Source organism: Doryrhamphus excisus, chromosome 18 (assembly GCF_030265055.1).
Source record: "Doryrhamphus excisus isolate RoL2022-K1 chromosome 18, RoL_Dexc_1.0, whole genome shotgun sequence".
In the NCBI taxonomy this organism is placed as follows: Eukaryota; Metazoa; Chordata; class Actinopteri; order Syngnathiformes; family Syngnathidae; genus Doryrhamphus; species Doryrhamphus excisus.
Genome location: NC_080483.1, coordinates 16,601,578 through 16,620,821, shown reverse-complemented (window position 1 = coordinate 16,620,821; position 19,244 = coordinate 16,601,578). Strand labels below are relative to the sequence as shown.

At 39.4% G+C, this 19,244-nt stretch overlaps 1 protein-coding gene across 6 annotated transcripts in view; it reads left to right on the top strand.

The window, feature by feature from the left end:
• Positions 1 to 1,105: 1,105 nt before the first annotated feature.
• Positions 1,106 to 19,244, top strand: part of kif21b (kinesin family member 21B) — a 77,130-nt gene continuing 58,991 nt past the window's right edge. For all 6 annotated transcript variants that reach the window (XM_058055334.1, XM_058055337.1, XM_058055335.1 and 3 more), the window contains exon 1: positions 1,106 to 1,496. In XM_058055334.1, the coding sequence (XP_057911317.1) occupies positions 1,456 to 1,496 (41 nt within the window). In that variant the 5' untranslated portion in view covers positions 1,106 to 1,455. The remainder of the gene's footprint in view (positions 1,497 to 19,244) is intronic.

The window sequence follows — 19,244 nt, the reverse complement described above, 5'->3', positions numbered from 1 at the left end:
CGATAAAAGCCCTTGGGCTACACTTTGGATGCACTTGGTTTATATTTAATTTCATGTATTTACAAATAAAAATTAAAAAAAGTAAAAAATTTTAAAAAAAAATCATTTTTAGTGTGTATATATTGATTTTTTTAATTAAAACTCTCCCATGGACTGGTACTGTTCTAGTTTGTGGCCTGGTAGTTCTGTGCTTCAGAATTGGAGCAAATTAATAGCCAAATAACGATGCACTGGCAATTTGTTATCTATACCAGGGGTCTCAAACATGCGGCCCGCAGGCCAAATGTGGCCCGCAGGACACTAGTTTGAGGCCCCCGCCTTGATATGAAAGTTTAATGTAAAGTTTGATACGGATGCTGTATGGTATCATGTACCCAGAAAAAATTATTACGTTTGATTCATGTTCATGTTAAAGGTTAAATAACTGTTAATAGTTATCCTCCCTATCCGTGTGGAAGTGGTAAGTTTTTGGCTATTTAAGTTGAAAGGAAATAACTTGAAGGCTACCGTTTAGGTCGCTAGCTCTCTAGTTTGCGAGTTAGCATGTGTCTCAAGACCCTGCAGTTGCGCAATATGTTGTAAATAAAAAGAGTATAAATGTGACTATAGTCGTGTTTTGTCATGTCTACAGGGCTCTAATAATGCTTTGTTCATTTTAATATGAAAAAAATCATTTGTCTACCCACCAACTATATGTGGTTTATTAAGTTTTTATTATTTGCCGTTTTATTATTATTATTATATTTATTTATTACTGATTGATTTTCTTTATTCTTGATTTGTTTATTTATTTTTCATCTTATTTTGTGCAGAAAAATAAGAATTAAGATATTTGAGAACAGTGGAATGTTTTATCAGAGCTTTTATTGTAGAAAATCGGAACCAAAGCAAAGTTTATTCATTTTTCTGTTTTTAATAAATGCGTTTTTTTTTTAAAAACTGATGTGGCCCAGTCTCACCCAGACCCGAGCTCCAGTGGCCCCCAAGTAAATTGAGTTTGAGACCCCTGATCTATACTTTAACTTCTGTGCGTTCTTTGAAAGCCGAGTTGAAAAATTCCCACAGTCCTTGAATGCAGCATTTCCCGGTTCACTTTACTGTCTCGCCTCCCAAGCAGCGTCCTTCTCACAGGAGCCGAGCTGCGTCGCGAGGCGCTCACATGTGCTTCGAACACCATGTAGTCACCGGGACTCTCCGTCAATAACACGCATTTCACACCAACAGCTTTAACTCCACCATCGGGCTGGAGAAGATGATCGCCACGGCGGGGGAGAACCAAACCAGGAGTTCGGAAGAGGCAGCCGGTCGCCGGCAGCTCTTGACGCCTTGCTCCCGCTGACCCGAGCCGCCGCGCCGCTCCTTCATGCGGCCGCTTAGCACCTCGGCCGCACACTGAGTCCCGATCCACAGACGAGAGAGACCTTCATATCTTTGCCTGGAACCTGGGACGACACAATGGCGGGTCAGGGTGACTGCTGCGTGAAGGTTGCATTGAGGTAAGCCTGCTACGTCTTTTTGCATGTATTATTATTATACGTGTGGTGGTCTGCAGACCACATTAGACCACATTAGACCACATTAGACCACATTGTGTCTGTGCCTCCTGGGCATGAAGTCTGAAGCATCATGCACACCTTCAGTCTTCATTGACTGGATGATGCTGCAAGGTTAAACAGCATTTGAAGTGTTTATGTGCACAATATTGATCATGTGTGCATGTATGTATTGTATGCTCTCCAACATGTGTCCTTATTCATGCTAACATGAAACATTTACATATGATATGACAAGAACATCTGCAGTCAGGTGTGAGGAGAAGAAGAAGCGGGCACTCCTTTTTCCAAAAAAGGAGCAAACCCCAGCAAGTTGGTAGTGTGATTACGGTTTAATGCTTCTCAGTGACCCCCCCCACCCCCCCCACCCAAGCACAAAGGCACACACACAGCTACAGTATAGTACGCCTTTGTTGAGGAGCACCTCCGCAGTTTGGACACCACTGCAGCTTTTGTATTTATATATTATCATAACGGCTGCTCCTGTCAATATTATGTGTTTGTATTATTTTGGTGGTTTTAAGACTCCCGATTCTGCCTGATGTTTATATTCTAAGCACGGAAGTTTGCACAGGTCACATTACAGTTCCACACAAGGACCCTCTTTAACTCCACATCCATTCATTGTATTTAGAAAGGGGGGGGCGGGGGGTTGCAGATGCCTTTTTAAGATGAAGCGTGCAACCGACGGCACCCATCTCCCCGGGGCAGGCTTCAGAGACACTTTTCCATTAACCGCTGAGTGGATCTCCTTTGTGCTTGCTCACAGTGACAGGAACAGGAAGTGGGCTGAGCAGCGTTTGGGTGGCTTTGACTAAAAAAAAAAAAAACAAAAAAAAAACACACACACAAAAAAAAGGTGAAGCCTCGGAGCCAGCTGGTGGCTCCGGTTCATGTGCGGTTGGGTTCATGTGCGGCAATTAATAGCCAAATAACGATGCACTGGCAATTTGTTATCTATACCAGGGGTCTCAAACATGCGGCCCGTGGGCCAAATGTGGCCCGCAGGACACTAGTTTGAGGCCCCCGCCTTGATATGAAAGTTTAATGTTAGTTTGATATGGATGCTGTATGGTATCATGTACCCAGAAAAAATTATTACGTTTGATTAATGTTCATGTTAAAGGTTAAATAACTGTTAATAGTTATCCTCCCTATCCGTGTGGAAGTGGTAAGTTTTTGGCTATTTAAGTTGAAAGGAAATAACTTGAAGGCTACCGTTTAGGTGGCTAGCTCTCTCGTTTGCGAGTTAGCATGTGTCTCAAGACCCTGCAGTTGCGTAATATGTTGTAAATAAAAAGAGTATAAATGTGACTATAGTCGTGTTTTGTCATGTCTACAGGGCTCTAATAATGCTTTGTTAAAAAAAAAACACACACACACACAAAAAAAAGGTGAAGCCTCGGAGCCAGCTGGTGGCTCCGGTTCATGTGCGGTTATTGATTGAAGCCAGGAAGTGCGGCCCTTTGTTGTCGGGGGGAAAAGAGCTGAAGGTGACAGCTGTCATCTTGGGCTGCCTGCTCATCATTTTTATCCATTATCTCCCAGTTAGATGATTGTATGATAAATTGCTTGAAATAGTTGAAGGATTGTAGGATCTTTCCTAAGCATCATTTTTTTTTACAGTCATAGAAGACTAAGATTTGATTTGATAAGATTTGTTCTTAATCAGAAATCTGACATATCTTACTTATTGTGTGGAAATATGGGCTAATAACTACAAAAGCAATCTTCACTCGCTAAATGTACTGCAAAAAAAGGCCAGTCAGGATAATTCATAATGCTGCCTACAGAGAACATACTAACTCCTTATTTCTAAAATCACAAATACTTCAACTTGCTGATATAGTTCATCTTCAAACAGCTAAAATAATGCATAATAAAATAACCAATTAGCTAAAAATGTCATCCAATACTTCTCTACAAGAGAGGAGAAATATGATCTCAGGGAAGAAGTACATTTCAAACACTTCTATGCTAGGACTACGTTATGCTAGCCATAGCATTTCAGTATGTGGAATCAAACTATGGAATGGATTGAGTAAGGAAATCAAACAATGCACAACGATGAGCCAATTCAAGAAACGATACAAGCAGTTGATGTTTGCTAAATACAAGGATGAAGAGTCTTGAACCAGTCATGATGTGCTATATATATCACTATATTGACACGCTCTATGGTACCCATTATGGCATTGGATGCTCATATCACCGAGTACTTCGGTACGGGACAAAAAATGTAAAAAATGTAAAAAATTTAAAAAAATTTAAAAAAATTTTAAAAAAATTTAAAAAAATTTAAAAATTTAAAAACAAAAAAACATTAAACTATATTAGGAAAGCAGGAAGTGAACAAATGTATAATTAGGTAGAAAAAACATACATAAGTTGAATTTTTGCGGGTAATTTATTTTCCAAACTACTTGACCAAAACAGACATTACGTCCTCTTGGGAGGCAAGTTCTAACAATAAGAAAATTGTAAAAATAAATTTAAAAAACAACAATAAAAAAAATAGTATGGAGTATAAGTGACAGGAACAGCCAACCTATGAAAAAAAGTGCCACTTATAGTGCGTAAAACACGGTATTATTTGTGTGTAGTGTATATTTGTGCGCACATCGCTCTCCATTCTCCAAGCGGTCTCGTTTGAATGCAGGATTGTAGGTCAAGTGACCGGTCGTTGTTTAGGGAAGCCGGCGTAGACGTTCAGGAAATGGATGCAGGAGACTCAGACTGGGACGGCGTTCGCCCTAACCTCGCAGCGCACGCTCACACATGCACACACTTCATACAACCATAGCCCCAGGGCGCCAAAACATGGGAGCAATTACAGAACGCTCGGCGCCCCCCCCCCCCGCCCTTCTTATTGGTGGCCAACTTTCTCAGGTTGAGGCCTGAGAAAGTAGCGCATGTTTCTCCACACGCTCATTTGTGTGCTTCTTGTTTCCTGTGTAATATACCCTAGGTGGCACTTAGACAACATGTAAATAGACACACGTGTTGCACGGACAGGAAGCGGTGCCAGGTCGCCTACCCGTGTTTTCAATTACAGTCTCAGAAGAGCAGCGCTAATATTAGCAGCTGATATATTTGCATCTAATGCATTACTGTTCAAATCCTTCTAATGTTGTGTTTTAGGGGCTTCCTGGAGGTTTACACAAAAAAAAAAATAATCTAACTGTGACGACAACCAGAGAAGCAGAAAAAAAGTGGTACACACATCTCTGTCGTGGTTGCTCAGTACAATACGTCTCAGCAGTTGGTAATGGTAATGGTAATGGTAATGGTTTTATTTCATTTGAACATGCATCAGATTCCAATTGAGTGCATCCCATAATCAGTTCCCAGTTCCACATGTCCAAAAGGAGTAGGAAGAAGCAAAGCTTATTAAATCCTACCCCTCCATCTGGTACTTTTACAATCACTAACTCTTACATTTGTTCACTTCCTGCTTTCCTAATATAGTTTAAGTTTTTTTTATTATTGTTTTTTTTTAATTTATTTTTACAATTTTTTTATTGTTAGAAGTAGTAGTTTGTAAAATAAATTACCCGCAAAAAATGCAACTTATGTATGTTTTTTCTACCTAATTATGCATTTTTGGCCTTGTGCGACTTATACTCCGGAGCAACTTATAGTCCAGAAAATACGGTAACTTGCGACTAAAACAACTGGCCTAGTAAAAAACCAAATGTTGTCCAAACAATGACCTGAATAAAGTCATCGTATCTCACGGAGGCGAGTATACTTCTCATATATCTGCAACCATTTTCTTGTATCCTCTCAAAGTACTACCATAGTAACGATCATTTGGAATACTAGCCTTGAAAGCGGTAGGTCTAATGTCCTTTGAAAGAGCTTAGCGGTGGTAGCGTCGTTGTCTGGGACTGCATGAGTGCTGCCAGCACTGAGGAGCTGCAGTTCACTAACGGTTGCCAGCTACAGTAAACCTCGGATATATCGGACTCGGATATATCGGAAATTCGCTCACAACGGACAGATAAAAAAGAACCGATTTTTCTGTAATGCATTTCCAATAAAAATTCATTGCATATATCGGATTTTTTATAACGGATTTCGCCTATTTCGGACAAAATCTCCAGTCCCGTTCCAATGCATTTCCATGAAATTTCCCTGGCATATATCGGATGGCCGCATCGTGGCGCTCCGATTCGCCGAATCGTGACAGGCCGCTATACGACGTCATTTGCAGCGTTTGCAGCGTTGCCTGCGCGTCCAGGTACATTGGAAACATAGTCAAGGAAGTGCCTTTTTATAACGGATAAAATCCCATTTACGCATATACCGGATATAAATCCCATATATGCGTAAAACGGACATTTTCCGGTATACGCATATAACGGATTTCGCTTATATCGGACAAAACCAGTGGGAACAATTGAATCCGATATATCCGAGGTTTACTGTATTTACAAAATAACGACTGTGTGTTGAGTTATACAGTAATCCCTCATTTATCACTGTTAATTTGTTCCGGACTGAATTTTCTCAAAGTAGGATTCCTTCTTAATAAATGTAATATTTTTGTAGTTATGGCATACAAAACCTGCTCATGATCATTTAAAGAAGTTTTTTTTAAACATTATTAGAGCCACACTTGGACATACGTATCTGTGTACCGGTACTCCGGTTTCCTCCCACATTCCAAAAACATGCTAGGTTAATTAGCGACTCCAAATTGTCCATAGGTATGAATGTGAGTGTGAATGGTTGTTTGTCTATATGTGTCCTGTGATTGGCTGGCCACCAGTCCAGGGTGGATAAGCGGCATAGAAAATGGACGGATGGATGGATAGGCCATTGTCAACCACAAAACAGTAATGTTTGAACTGGGATCAATGAGGGACGACTGTAAATCTATACCGCCATATAAGCTGTACACTGACTACTCTGACTATTATATATCCAGGTTTTATTTCCACAGTGTTGTCATTGAAAAATGCAGGTATGATTTAAGCGTTCACTTTGGCTACAGAAAGAGCGTAAATCCAGTTTTACACTCGAAACCAGTCTGTTTGCAATCATTTCCAGTAGATGGCAAGAACATTCATTTGGCATTTTCTTACTAACAAGCTCACCTCCAGGGGGGTTCTTTCCACACATCTGCCCCAAATCTCTTGCAAATGTCAGTTTTTCGGACTCAAAAGAGCACTGAAATATTCCCGTATGCATTCAGATCTGCGGCCTCTTAATCCTTTTCCGTCTCGCTGCTACCGTGCCGTAAACTTGCCGTCTCGGGGCGGCTGCAGCCACTCTCACTAAAGTGCTAAGTCAGCCTGTACAGCCAACCATAAATAGACACAAAGACCAATGTGTTTAGTGCCGGTGTGGTCTTTGACCTTGTGATGGCTGCTAGATGTTCTCACTTTAACAGGCTTTCCTCCAGGATCGTCTCTCTGTCTAATTTCGGATCTATGACCTGAGGAATTGCCAAGTTTGTCTCGTGTTCTGGACCGTGACAGCACGGTGGCGAGGATGTAAAAATGTAATAAAAGCATTCCTTGTTGTGTGCAATATCACAAACTTATGACTGTTTTTTTTTTTTTAGTTGAAAATGACGAATAAGCATTTTTTTTAAGGGTCCAGACCAGGGGTGGGCAAACTTTTTGACTCGCGGGCCGCATTGATATAACAAAATGTCCGGGGGGGGGGGGGGGGCAGACTATATATTTTACACGTAACAGTCCACCTGGTATTATTGTATCAGTAAAATTGTCATGCAATCTGCTATTATTATTTATTGTTTTATATTTATATTTAAATATTTTAAAAATAATAAAATATTATAATAATAAAATAAAATTAAAATAATAATAATTATATTATTATTATGTAAAATATGCAAATATAACAATATTATTATATATATAATTAATATGATAATTAGCATTAATATAATAAATATAATAAATATAATAAATATAATAAATATAATAAATATAATAAATATAATCATAATAATCATAATATAATTATTATTTTAATTTTTATTATTATTGTGTGCTTGTGTCTCTTTTTTCAGGAGCACTTTGTAAACAACAGACCATGTCAAACAACGAAATTGATACAACCATCAAAAGGTTGGCTCAGGCCATGATGCCAGCTTGTATGTTGACTTTAAATTCAATACTTTGGAAAGATTGGGCGGGCCGTATTCAAACACTTGGCGGGCCGGATGTGGCCCCCGGGCCGTAGTTTGCCCACCCCTGGTCCAGCCAATACAAAACAATGAATAATTGCAGTTGAACTTTATTTACAACTATATCACCAAAACAAGAGTAGTGGGTCACAAGTGAGGCCCCGCCCAGTTGTCACACAAAGGCTTTAAAAAAAAAAAAAGCATGTTTTGTTTTTGGATGTGTGTCCTGTGTCGGCTACCAGTCTGGCCTGTTTCCTGTGGGTGGTACGTTGCCATATGGGGTCCGTCTACTCAGGTCAGGCTGCCTTCAACATGATTCTGTATTAGTGGGAAACAGTACGTTGCCATCAAAGTGTGTTTACATGCAGGTTTTAATTCTCTCATGAGAGCCAGTGACCAGTCCCACGAACAAAAACAAACAAATATGGTGGCCAGGCTGCTTGGAAATTATTTAATTAGCCGCCTAAATGCTATATTTTGACACAAAACTTTACAAAGTAACCCCAAATGTTTGTCTATTTATTACAATGCATTACTAATTTGGTTAAATTGTTGTGAATTTACATGTTACACCGGGGGGGGCAAACTTTTTGACTCGCGGGCCGCATTGATATAACAAAATTTCCGGAGGGGGGCAGACTATATATTTTACACGTAACAGTCCACCTGGTGTTATTGTATCTGTAAAATTGTCATGCAATCTGCTATTATTATTTATTATTTTATATTTATATTTAAATATTTTAAAAATACTAAAATATTATAATAATTAAAATAAAATTAAAATAATAATTATTATATTATTATGTAAAATATACAAATATAACAATATTATTATATATAATTAATATAATAATTAGCATTAATATAATAAATATAATAATCATAATAGTTATAATATAATAATTATTATTTTAATTTTTATTATTATTATGTGCTTGTGTCTCTTTTTTCAGGAGCACTTTGTAAACAACAGACCATGTCAAACAACGAAATTGATACAACCATCAAAAGGTTGGCTCAGGCCATGATGCCAGGTTGTATGTTGACTTTAAATTCAATACTTTGGAAAGATTGGGCGGGCCGTATTCAAACACTTGGCGGGCCGGATGTGGCCCCCAGGCCGTAGTTTGCCCACCCCTGTGTTACACCGATCACATGACATCAAGCACACGCCCGTATCAGCCGTCCATGACTTTGCATCACTTCCTCTTCATCATCATCATCATCATCATCATCATCATCACATGTTCTTGTAGTCGCCCTTCAAACATATTAGTTCTAACTAAACAGTCCTGGGTGAATGCTTTTAATGACAAAGTGTGCACGTTATGCTAGGAATTACAGTATCATGAATAAATGTTTAAATCATCAGATACTACTATGACCGGTGTCGCATTTAGTATTATTTTTAATTACTCCCTAAGGTGGCTAGGAAGTGCAAAACACTTCCACAAATTAATTATTGCTTTTTTGTGTTTGACTCCAACCTATTTTTAGTCAACACAGAGAGAATATTTATATTTATTTTACATACAGTAAACCTCGGATATATCGGATTCAATTGTTCCCACTGGTTTTGTCCGATATAAGCGAAATCCGTTATATGCGTATACCGGAAAATGTCCGTTTTACGCATATATGGGATTTATATCCGGTATATGCGTAAATGGGATTTTATCCGTTATAAAAAGGCACTTCCTTGACTATGTTTCCAATGTACCTGGACGCGCAGGCAACGCTGCAAACGCTGCAAATGACGTCGTATAGCGGCCTGTCACGATTCGGCGAATCGGAGCGCCACGATGCGGCCATCCGATATATGCCAGGGAAATTTCATGGAAATGCATTGGAACGGGACTGGAGATTTTGTCCGAAATAGGCGAAATCCGTTATAAAAAATCCGATATATGCAATGAATTTTTATTGGAAATGCATTACAGAAAAATCGGTTCTTTTTTATCTGCCTGTTGTGAGCGAATTTCCGATATATCCGAGTCCGATATATCCGAGGTTTACTGTATTTTTGGCCTAAATGAACCCTAAATGAACATAAAAATGTCTAAGTGCATTCTAAAGATATAAAAACAGGTACAAAATGAAGTTAAGAATGTATGTATGTAACGGAACCACCTAGTCTATTTTATAAATCCTTCTGAAAAACACTCATCGTTACACCGAAGAATTACATTACTCGAGCATCGACACTTCAACACATCACACCGGCTAGCTACTAGCCGGCTAGGGACCAGCGTTACCGCACACTCGCTACTGAAAGGTAACGCTACATATTGGAGTTTGGAAAAAAAGTATGGGGTTGCGTGGCTCAGGTGGTAGAGTGGGTTCGATCCTCCCGTTTTTGTTGTGATCATGTCAAAGTATTGAAGATAGCTGCATTAATTTCCTGTCTCTTTTTAGCTGTTTTATATCTTTATAACCCACAGAAAAAAGAAAAGGTGTGTTCTTGTCTTACATAAAGATTATGAATGATGATCAACCCCCCCCCCAAAAGTACATTAGAATACCCGTGCTATTGAAGGCACAAAGGAGCGACTGAGGTTGAAATAATAACCTGCTTTAAAACAGCTGACTGTTGTGTAATGGAACTTTGCAAACCGATTGTGTCTGACTGAAGGGACTAACGAGGAACAAAGGAGTTCCAGTTAAGTGGCTAAGCTACATTTATTAAACCAGATTGTCTCAGCTTTAATTCCCCCCCCCCCCCCCCCCCTCTTAATTACGCTTGTTACTGGCTGGTATAGAAAAAGCTATTTAGTTGACTATTTTTTTTTTATTTATTTAAACTTGATGTTGTAAACTGAAGCGTGCATTTTGCGGCACGCGTGAACTTGCGACTTCAAGCGTTTGCTACTGTTGCAGAATGACTTCCTGTTAGGCCGCTTGTGGACTATACACGCTTCCTGTTCAACGGCTGCTGCGTGAGGAGCCCGCTGGCGTGATTCATCTGGGTACTCCGTGAACCTGCGAGCTGAAATTTGAAAGTTCAGCAAAAGTCCCACCGACATTAGGTTAATTAAGAGAGGGAGGTTGATTAAATGGGAGCCAAACGGTTCCGTCCACGTGTCACGCCGTGATTAAATGATGACTTGACTATGAGGTACATCTCGTACCAGGCGAAATCAGCTGGGATAGGCTCCGTAATTTTCTCTGAAGCTGTAGAATACTTGATGAATAAAACTCCTAATGGACGCTTTACCAAAGTATTTGTCATAAAATTGCACACTTCGAGTTCCAATGTATCACTATACACTTCTCTCTTGTTGAATTTCACTCCATCAGGGGTTTTAAAAAATATATTAATCAATAAATCATGTTGTTTTATGGTTGGAATATGGCCTATTAGTAAGGCCTATTTAATTTATGGCATATTTAAGGCCTATTTAAGCAAATAAATTCATAATTTTCAAGTATAAAAATGGCTAAATGAACTAAAATACAAATATAAGGCATTCAAAAGACACATTCAAAGAAGTTGATGAAATGTAGTACTCTATACTGGTCACTAGGTGTCAGTAGAATTACTGTAACGTTCGGAGAGACACACAAAGATCACACTTGATTGCTGGAAAATTAAAAATCCTCCATAAAAAAGCATGAACTACTTTTGCGGCGGTTATCCACGCAAAGCTGAAAGTCAACTCTGAACCTCTACTATTACTTCCTGTCTTCTTCTTTGTCAACTCCGATAAGGAACACACACTAGCACAAGTTTTGTTTTTGTTTTAATTTGATTATTTACTCTTATGTCTATTCCGAGTATAAAGGTGACTATAGGGGTGTTATTTCATGTCTAGAGGGCTCTAATGATGTTAAAAATACATTTATAAGATTTTCTATAGATAGATAGATAGACTTTCTTTATTGTCATTGCACAACAACACAGCAGTGAAATTGCCAACGAAATGTCTCCCGTATAATAATAAATAATAATGTGGAGAATAAATAGATCAGCGATTTTCAACAACTGTGCCGCGGCACACAAGTGTGCCGTGAGGAATTATTCAATATCACTTTTTTAATTAACATGTATTAATAATTTTCTGCAAATATTATGTCATTGTCGCGTGTCATTGGTGTAAAGCAATATTGGTCCGTGTGGCAACACGTAGCTGATTGCCTCGTTCCTCTAATAGACTTAGTGATGCACGTGAGAGGTAGTGGTGACATTTTGTAATATTGTTGTTTAAATTTGTATGCGGATCAAAAGGATCTGCTGTGGCGAGTCCATAATCAGAAAAAAGCTGAAAGAAGCAAATAATGTTGGTTATTGGTGTGCCGCAAAATTTTTCCAACGTAAAAAAAAACGCGCCGTGGCTAAAAAAAAAAGGTTGAAAAACATTGAAATGGATGACATCAAATATGAACAATGTACAGCGTAAACGGTAATTTGTACAAATAATTTAAATAATTTAGAATAAATAATAATAATAATAATTCTATGGGGCGGCACGGTGGTCTAGGGGTTAGCGCGCAGATCTCACAGCTAGGAGACCAGGGTTCAATTCCACCATCTCTGTGTGGAGTTTGCATGTTCTCCCCGTGCATGCGTGGGTTTTCTCCGGGTACTCCGGTTTCCTCCCACATTCCAAAAACATGCTAGGTTAATTAGCCACTCCAAATTGTCCATAGGTATGAATGTGAGTGTGAATGGTTGTTTGTCTATATGTGCCCTGTGATTGGCTGGCGACCAGTCTAGGGTGTACCCCGCCTTACGCCCGAAGACAGCTGGGATAGGCTCCAGCACCCCCCGCGACCCTCGTGAGGAAAAGCGGTAGAAAATGAATGAATGAATGAATAATTCTATGCTCTAACTATGAAAATATTTTTTATATCCGTTTTCCCCTGGGGCGGCGCGTGGAACTACCAACGTGCAGACCTACCAACGTGTACAGATTTAGAGTACTCAAATGAAATTTGCCACTGGAATACTCTTGTATGCTTGCCATTGTTTTGCATTTTCTTGGTTTCAGTTTCAGTTTGTACTGTACAGATAAATGAATAAATATAGAAATAATTAAGAAGCACTGATATAGTTATATAAATAAAAATCAGTCAACGAGAGTAACGGCTTTTTCAAAATGGCTGTGACTGAACGAGTTAATAAAATGATTATGCCGGTGTTGAGCTTTTTGGTACCTGGATGTGAGCGTATTATGCTAAAGCTGCTTTAGCGGAATGCTAAGGTGGGAGATTCCAATGAACCTGGCTCAGTTCTGGATTCATGTGGACTTGTGCTTCCTGTGTCTTACTGTGTCTTTCTATTTGGGTGACCGACGTGTCCTTTTCTATTTACTCGTACGCTCTTCAGATTTAGTTTGGCACGGTTTGTGTTGTGTTGTCGTTGGTACACACACACACACACACACACACATCCACGGGTCAAACTTGTGTGTGTGTGTGAGACAGACAGAGTACAGCAGAGTGCTCTAACAGTGCATTTCTCGGTGGGGGGGTGGGGGGGGGGGGGGGTTGGTGATGTGAACAGAGGACGCAGTATGAATGAGTGTGACGTTAGTGCTGGTCTTTGTGTTGTGTGCTGAGTTTGCACACACACACACACACACACACACACACACACTTGGCCGTAAAGTCAAAAGAAAGACAGGGTGGGTGGCGAATCGTGGAGCGTTGTGGGGTTGTGTTGTAAAAACACGACAATACAGAGAGTGTGTCTGCATGGGAATCATGAATAATAATAATAATAATAATAATAATGAATAATCAGGGCGGCACGGTGGTCTAGGGGTTAGCGCACAGACCTCACAGCTAGGAGACCAGGGTTCAATTCCACCCTCGGGCATCTCTGTGTGGAGTTTGCATGTTCTCCCCGTGCATGCGTGGGTTTTCTCCGGGTACTCCGGTTTCCTCCCACATTCCAAAAACATGCTAGGTTAATTGGCGACTCCAAATTGTCCATAGGTATGAATGTGAGTGTGAATGGTTGTTTGTCTATATGTGCCCTGTGATTGGCTGGCGACCAGTCCAGGGTGTACCCCGCCTTACGCCCGAAGACAGCTGGGATAGGCTCCAGCACCCCCCGCGACCCTCGTGAGGAAAAAGCGGTAGAAAATGAATGAATGAAAAAAAAAATTGTGGGCTGCATGGGGGATGAGTGGTTAGCGCAGACCTCACAGCTAGGAGACCCGAGTTCGATCCCACCCTTGGCCACCCCCCGCGACCCTCGTGAGGAAAAAGCGGTAGAAAATGAATGAATGAATGAATGAATAATCAGGACACAGCTGCATGTGTTTGCCATATTCCCATATATTCCCATATATTCCCATGTATTCCTGAGATTGGGACATATTGTGTACTGTGCATGCTTCACTGGAGATTTGAAGGGGTGGCGTGCATGCTTCCGTGTGGGGGGGGGTGCAGTGAGGGTTGTGGGTAAAGATTTTGTTAGGATTAACGTCAGCTGCGGTCGGGTGTTAAGTTGTGATGAAACATATGTTAAAGGGTCTGCAAAAGTGTAGTAGCAGAAGTGTGTGTTGACCAGCTGGCCCATAATTAGCTTCAATGCTAAGTAGCTTAATCACTGCTGGAGTTTGTTGTCTGTGAGCTTGTTTTGGAAATGTTGGCGTCGTAACGCAACAATGGAATATTTACTTTTAATATCTGTGAAATAACATTCTATACCGCTTATCCTCACGAGGGTCGCGGGCATGCTGGAGCCTATCCCAGCTGTCTTGGGGCGAGAGGCGGGCGACACCATGGATTGGTCGCAACCGTTCACACATGTAGTCTACTTGGTTGAATACTTTTTTATAATGTCCTGTTTTTACGTGGGGCTGCACGGCGGTCGAGTGGTTAGCGCGCAGACCTCACAGCTAGCATACCTGAGTTCAATCCCAACCTCGACTATCTCTGTGTGGAGTTCGCGTCTTCTCCCCGGGTACTCCGGTTTCCTCCCCTATTCCAAAAACATGCTAGGTTAATTAGCGACTCCAAATTGTCCATAGGTATGACTGTGAGTGTGAATGGTTGTTTGACTATATGTGCCCTGTGATTGGCTGGCCACCAGTCCAGGGTGTACCCCATGTTTTTACGGGCTCAGAGTTCACAAAAAGCTTCTAAAATATACTTTCAAAGGGATTTATACTAGTATGCAAATTTTTCGACTCCCTTTGTATTGAGTTGTGGTTTTCTATAGAGCAGCTACACACAATAACCCGCATTAACTTTTGAAACTTTATAGATTTTCCAGTTGTATTTCCTTCAAGTACAATAACTTCTGCCTGAGTTTGTTTTGTAAACAGAGTAGCAGAGCTTCTTAGATGGCTTTTGGTATCGTGTAAACTAAGTATCCCGGGATTTGCTGTTGGATTGATAATCCAAGATGGCTGAATAAACAAGAAATGCTGGGAGGTGTTTGTGCGACTTCAGGGTTGTTGATGCGTTTACTTTTCGTAATGTCAATCACTTGACATTCCTAACAACTCTCACTTGTCCGTTACGTGTTTTCATCTGGTAAGTCTCGTAACTTTGATAAAATGTAGAATTCTTAATGCTAGGAGTCCACTGGGCCGGTGCCAGTTGGTGCCAGTTGGTGCCAGTTGGTGCCAGTTGGTGCCAGTTGGTGCCAAAGACTATGTGATTGCCGTGTAGTGGCTCGCTGTGCGCCAATCACAATCTTTGGCGCAAACTGGCACCAACTGGCCCCGGCCCAGTGGACTCCTAGCATCATTGGCGCAACTTGGCTCGTGCCATTACATTCCAGTGGATTCCAATAGGCGGATTGTTAGTGACATTTGGTTCCACTTAGTGGACACTTTGCGCATCAAGCAATTGGCGCGACGAAGATTGTAAACATTTTGAAATTTTCTTGCTCAATTTTTTTTTTTTTTTTTCTTGCTCAATTTTTGCCGCCGTTACGAGCCACCACGAGCCAGTTGGGAGGCAGTTTGAGCCACTGCACGCCACTACTATAGGCACCTTATTGGCGACATTAGGCGCCACAGCAAATTGCATCGGCTCAAACTGGCACCAACTGGCGTCGCCCAGTGGACTCCTAGCATCACTGGCGCAACTTGGCTCGTGCCATTACATTCCAATGGATTCCAATTGTCGGATTGTCTGTGACATTTGGTTCCACTTTGTGGACACTTGCCGCATTACTTGCATCAAGCAATCGGCGCGATGAAGATTTTAAACATTTTGAAATTTTCTTGCTCAATTTTTGCCGCCGTTACGAGCCACCACGAGCCAGTTGGGAGGCAGTTTGAGCCACTGCACGCCACCATAGGCACCTTATTGGCGACGTTAGGCGCCACAGCAAATTGCATTGGTGTGAACTGGCACCAACTGGCGCCGCCCAGTGGACTCCTAGCATCACTGGCGCAACTTGGCTCGCGCCATTACATTCCAGTGAATTCCAATTGTCGGATTGTTTGTGACATTTGGTTCCAATTAGTGGACACTTCGCATCAAACAATTGGTGCAATGAAGATTTTAAACATTTAAAAAAAAAAAATTGCCGCCAAACTCATTTTTTGCCGCCATTACGGGCCACCACAAGCTCACTTGTCTAATTTGTAAATACCCAAACCCAATGTACACTTAGTACTGTATAGTTTTTCATTCAATTGTACTTCAACACGATAGCCAGAAGCGTTTTAATATTTCCAATTATTCCATAAAGTACCCACGTTCTGAACTGGTAAGCAATCTTATTAACTAAGTTAATTAGACTAGAGCAGAAATCGTCACTTCTTTGACCTTGACAAGCCCATCTGTCATGAAAATGTAGCGTAGGATGCTAATTTGAATTTTTTTTTTTTTATGCCTTATCCTCCCCCTCCCCCGTGGATGCGCAGGCGGGGCAGACAAAGGGGGGGGGGGGGGGCAGCGGAAATGATGGGGGATTGACCCAGAATCGGGTGTGATGATGCACACTGACGTGTCCGTGACTGATGATCAACCGATTTGATTGATTCATTTTTATGAATGATGCTAATAGTAACGATTACTTTATTAAAATTGGCTTATTTGCAGTATATGACTCTACACTTGACTCGGATGTGCATTATTATTATTATTATTATTATTATTATTATTATTATTATTATTATTATTATTATTATTATTATTAATAATAATAATAATAATAATAATAATAATAATAATAATAATAATAATAATAATGATAATAATAATAATTATTATTATTATTATTATTATTATTATAATAATAATAATAATAATAATAATAATAATAATAATGATAATAATAATAATAATAATAATAATTATTATGGTTGATTGCTCAATAATAATAATAATAATAATTATTATAATAATAATAATAATAATATTATTATTATTATTATTATTATTATTATTATTATTATTATTATTATTATTATTATTAATATTATTATTATTATGATTGCTCAATAATAATAATAATAATAATAATAATAATAATAATAATTATTATTATTATTATTATTATAATAATAATAATAATAATAATAATAATATTATTATTATTATTATTATTATTATTATTGTTATTATTATAATAATAATAATAATAATATTATTATTATTATTATTATTATTATTATTATTATTATTATTATTATTATTATTATTATTATTATTATTATTATTATTATTATTATTAGCAATAAGGGGTTATTCGAACCCTTTAACTGTCCGTCAAATCTTTGCCATTTGAGCGTTGGTGGCCTCATTGTTGTCACGCCACACGGACGACCCTCCGCTTTTTTTTTTTTAATTCCAAGCACCGTGTAGAGAAACCCGCCACGTGGTACGTTAAGACGGGCTTTAAAGTCAACTCGACAGATTGTGTCTTTTGGAAAATAAACGTACCGATGCGGATGGCGAGCGAGTGAAGTTGCAATCCCAGACAATGTAGGACAACTCCGGCGGCCCTGAAGTCTGTCCGGGTTAAGAAAAAGCCCGCGTTGACGTCCATGAACCAGTTGGCTCGCTTGTGCTCCAGCTAGCTACGATTCACGCCAACACAAGCGGTCAAATCAATGAGCACAGAGAATGTGAGTGCTGCTATCTCTTTTGGTCCGTTGCCGATGGCTGACAGGGCCCCGGGCGGCGGGGACCACCGTCTGGGGAGGTGAGAACCATGTTTAGTTTTAGCATGCGGGCTTTGTGAAAGGTCAGATTGCCCCATCAATGATGTATAAATATTGTGTTTTTGTCTTATTTTCGACTATGTGTGCATGATTTGCATTGAATACTACAACCAAATACTACAACAGGACAGGATATCAATGCACTTGATTTATGTACACACACTACACTACAGGAAATCAATACAGCACTGATATATGGTATCTACAGTGGCTCAATAATAATAACAATAATAAACATTCACCTTTTAATCAAGTAATTCGCCTTTAGCAAGCAATCTTTAATTAATGAAAGCAGTCAGTTCCATTAAGAATGTGACAAAAGACCTCATTTCTAAAAGTAATTAGGATTAAAAACACTAATTATAATAATGCATGTGATTAAATCACAGTTTTACTAAAGCACAGTGTTATTATCATGTACAATAATCCCTCGATTATCACGGTTAATTAGTTGCAGACCCGGGCGTGATAAGTGAATTTTCTCAAAGTAGGATTTCTTCTATAAAAATGTAATATTTTCCTTGTAAATATAGGTTTTTATGAAGTAAATAAGACATTTAAGACATAAATAAAACTTGTACTTGTTTGTTTGGAAATAAATATATTCCAGGCGTGTGGACAGGAAGTGATGTCAAGTGGTCTGAGTTGCCTTTTTGTAGCCTGTTTTGTTGTTGTTATTATTATTATTACTATTATTATTATGTTGTTATTATTGTGAGATAATTAAAACCTGATTCAAAGTTTTTTTTTTAATGTTTATTGTTCCACAAATTGACACCAAATTATATTAATTTCTATATTTTTGTTGACCAAATGATAATATTTAATAATAGTAATAATATAAAAATGCAATATTTCTTGGAATATATCATCTTCCACACTGTAAAGTGGTGGAATTGGACCTTTGTGACATGTATTTAAGGTAATTCATACTATATGTTATGATCTTATTTCTTTTCTGCAACGAGCCATGTTCCACAGATGGCCCCTGCGCCACAGTTTGTTTCACTAGGAATGCAGGTACAAAGGAGTGGTGTCTGCTTCACAATCAGAGGTGGAAGTACTGCATGGCGGATACTTCATCTTTGTGTACCGCTTGTATTTAATGACTAAGTAAATGCATGATGCAATAAACATTTCCTCCCTTTCACTTTTAACTCGCTCCCCTGCTCGCTAAATATGGCCACCATGTTGTTAAATTGTCAACACGGATATCCTCTGGTGTTATAAAGACGAGTTATGGTCGCCACATTCCCACTTCCTGTCAGACACGCTCTCTGGGAAGCCCCGGTGCCGCTTCGGAGGTCAGGAGAACCAGACTATGGAGCAAAGGGGGCCACCTGCTGTGGCCGCCATGGTGCACTGTAGTAGGATACGTGCTTGGAGCAG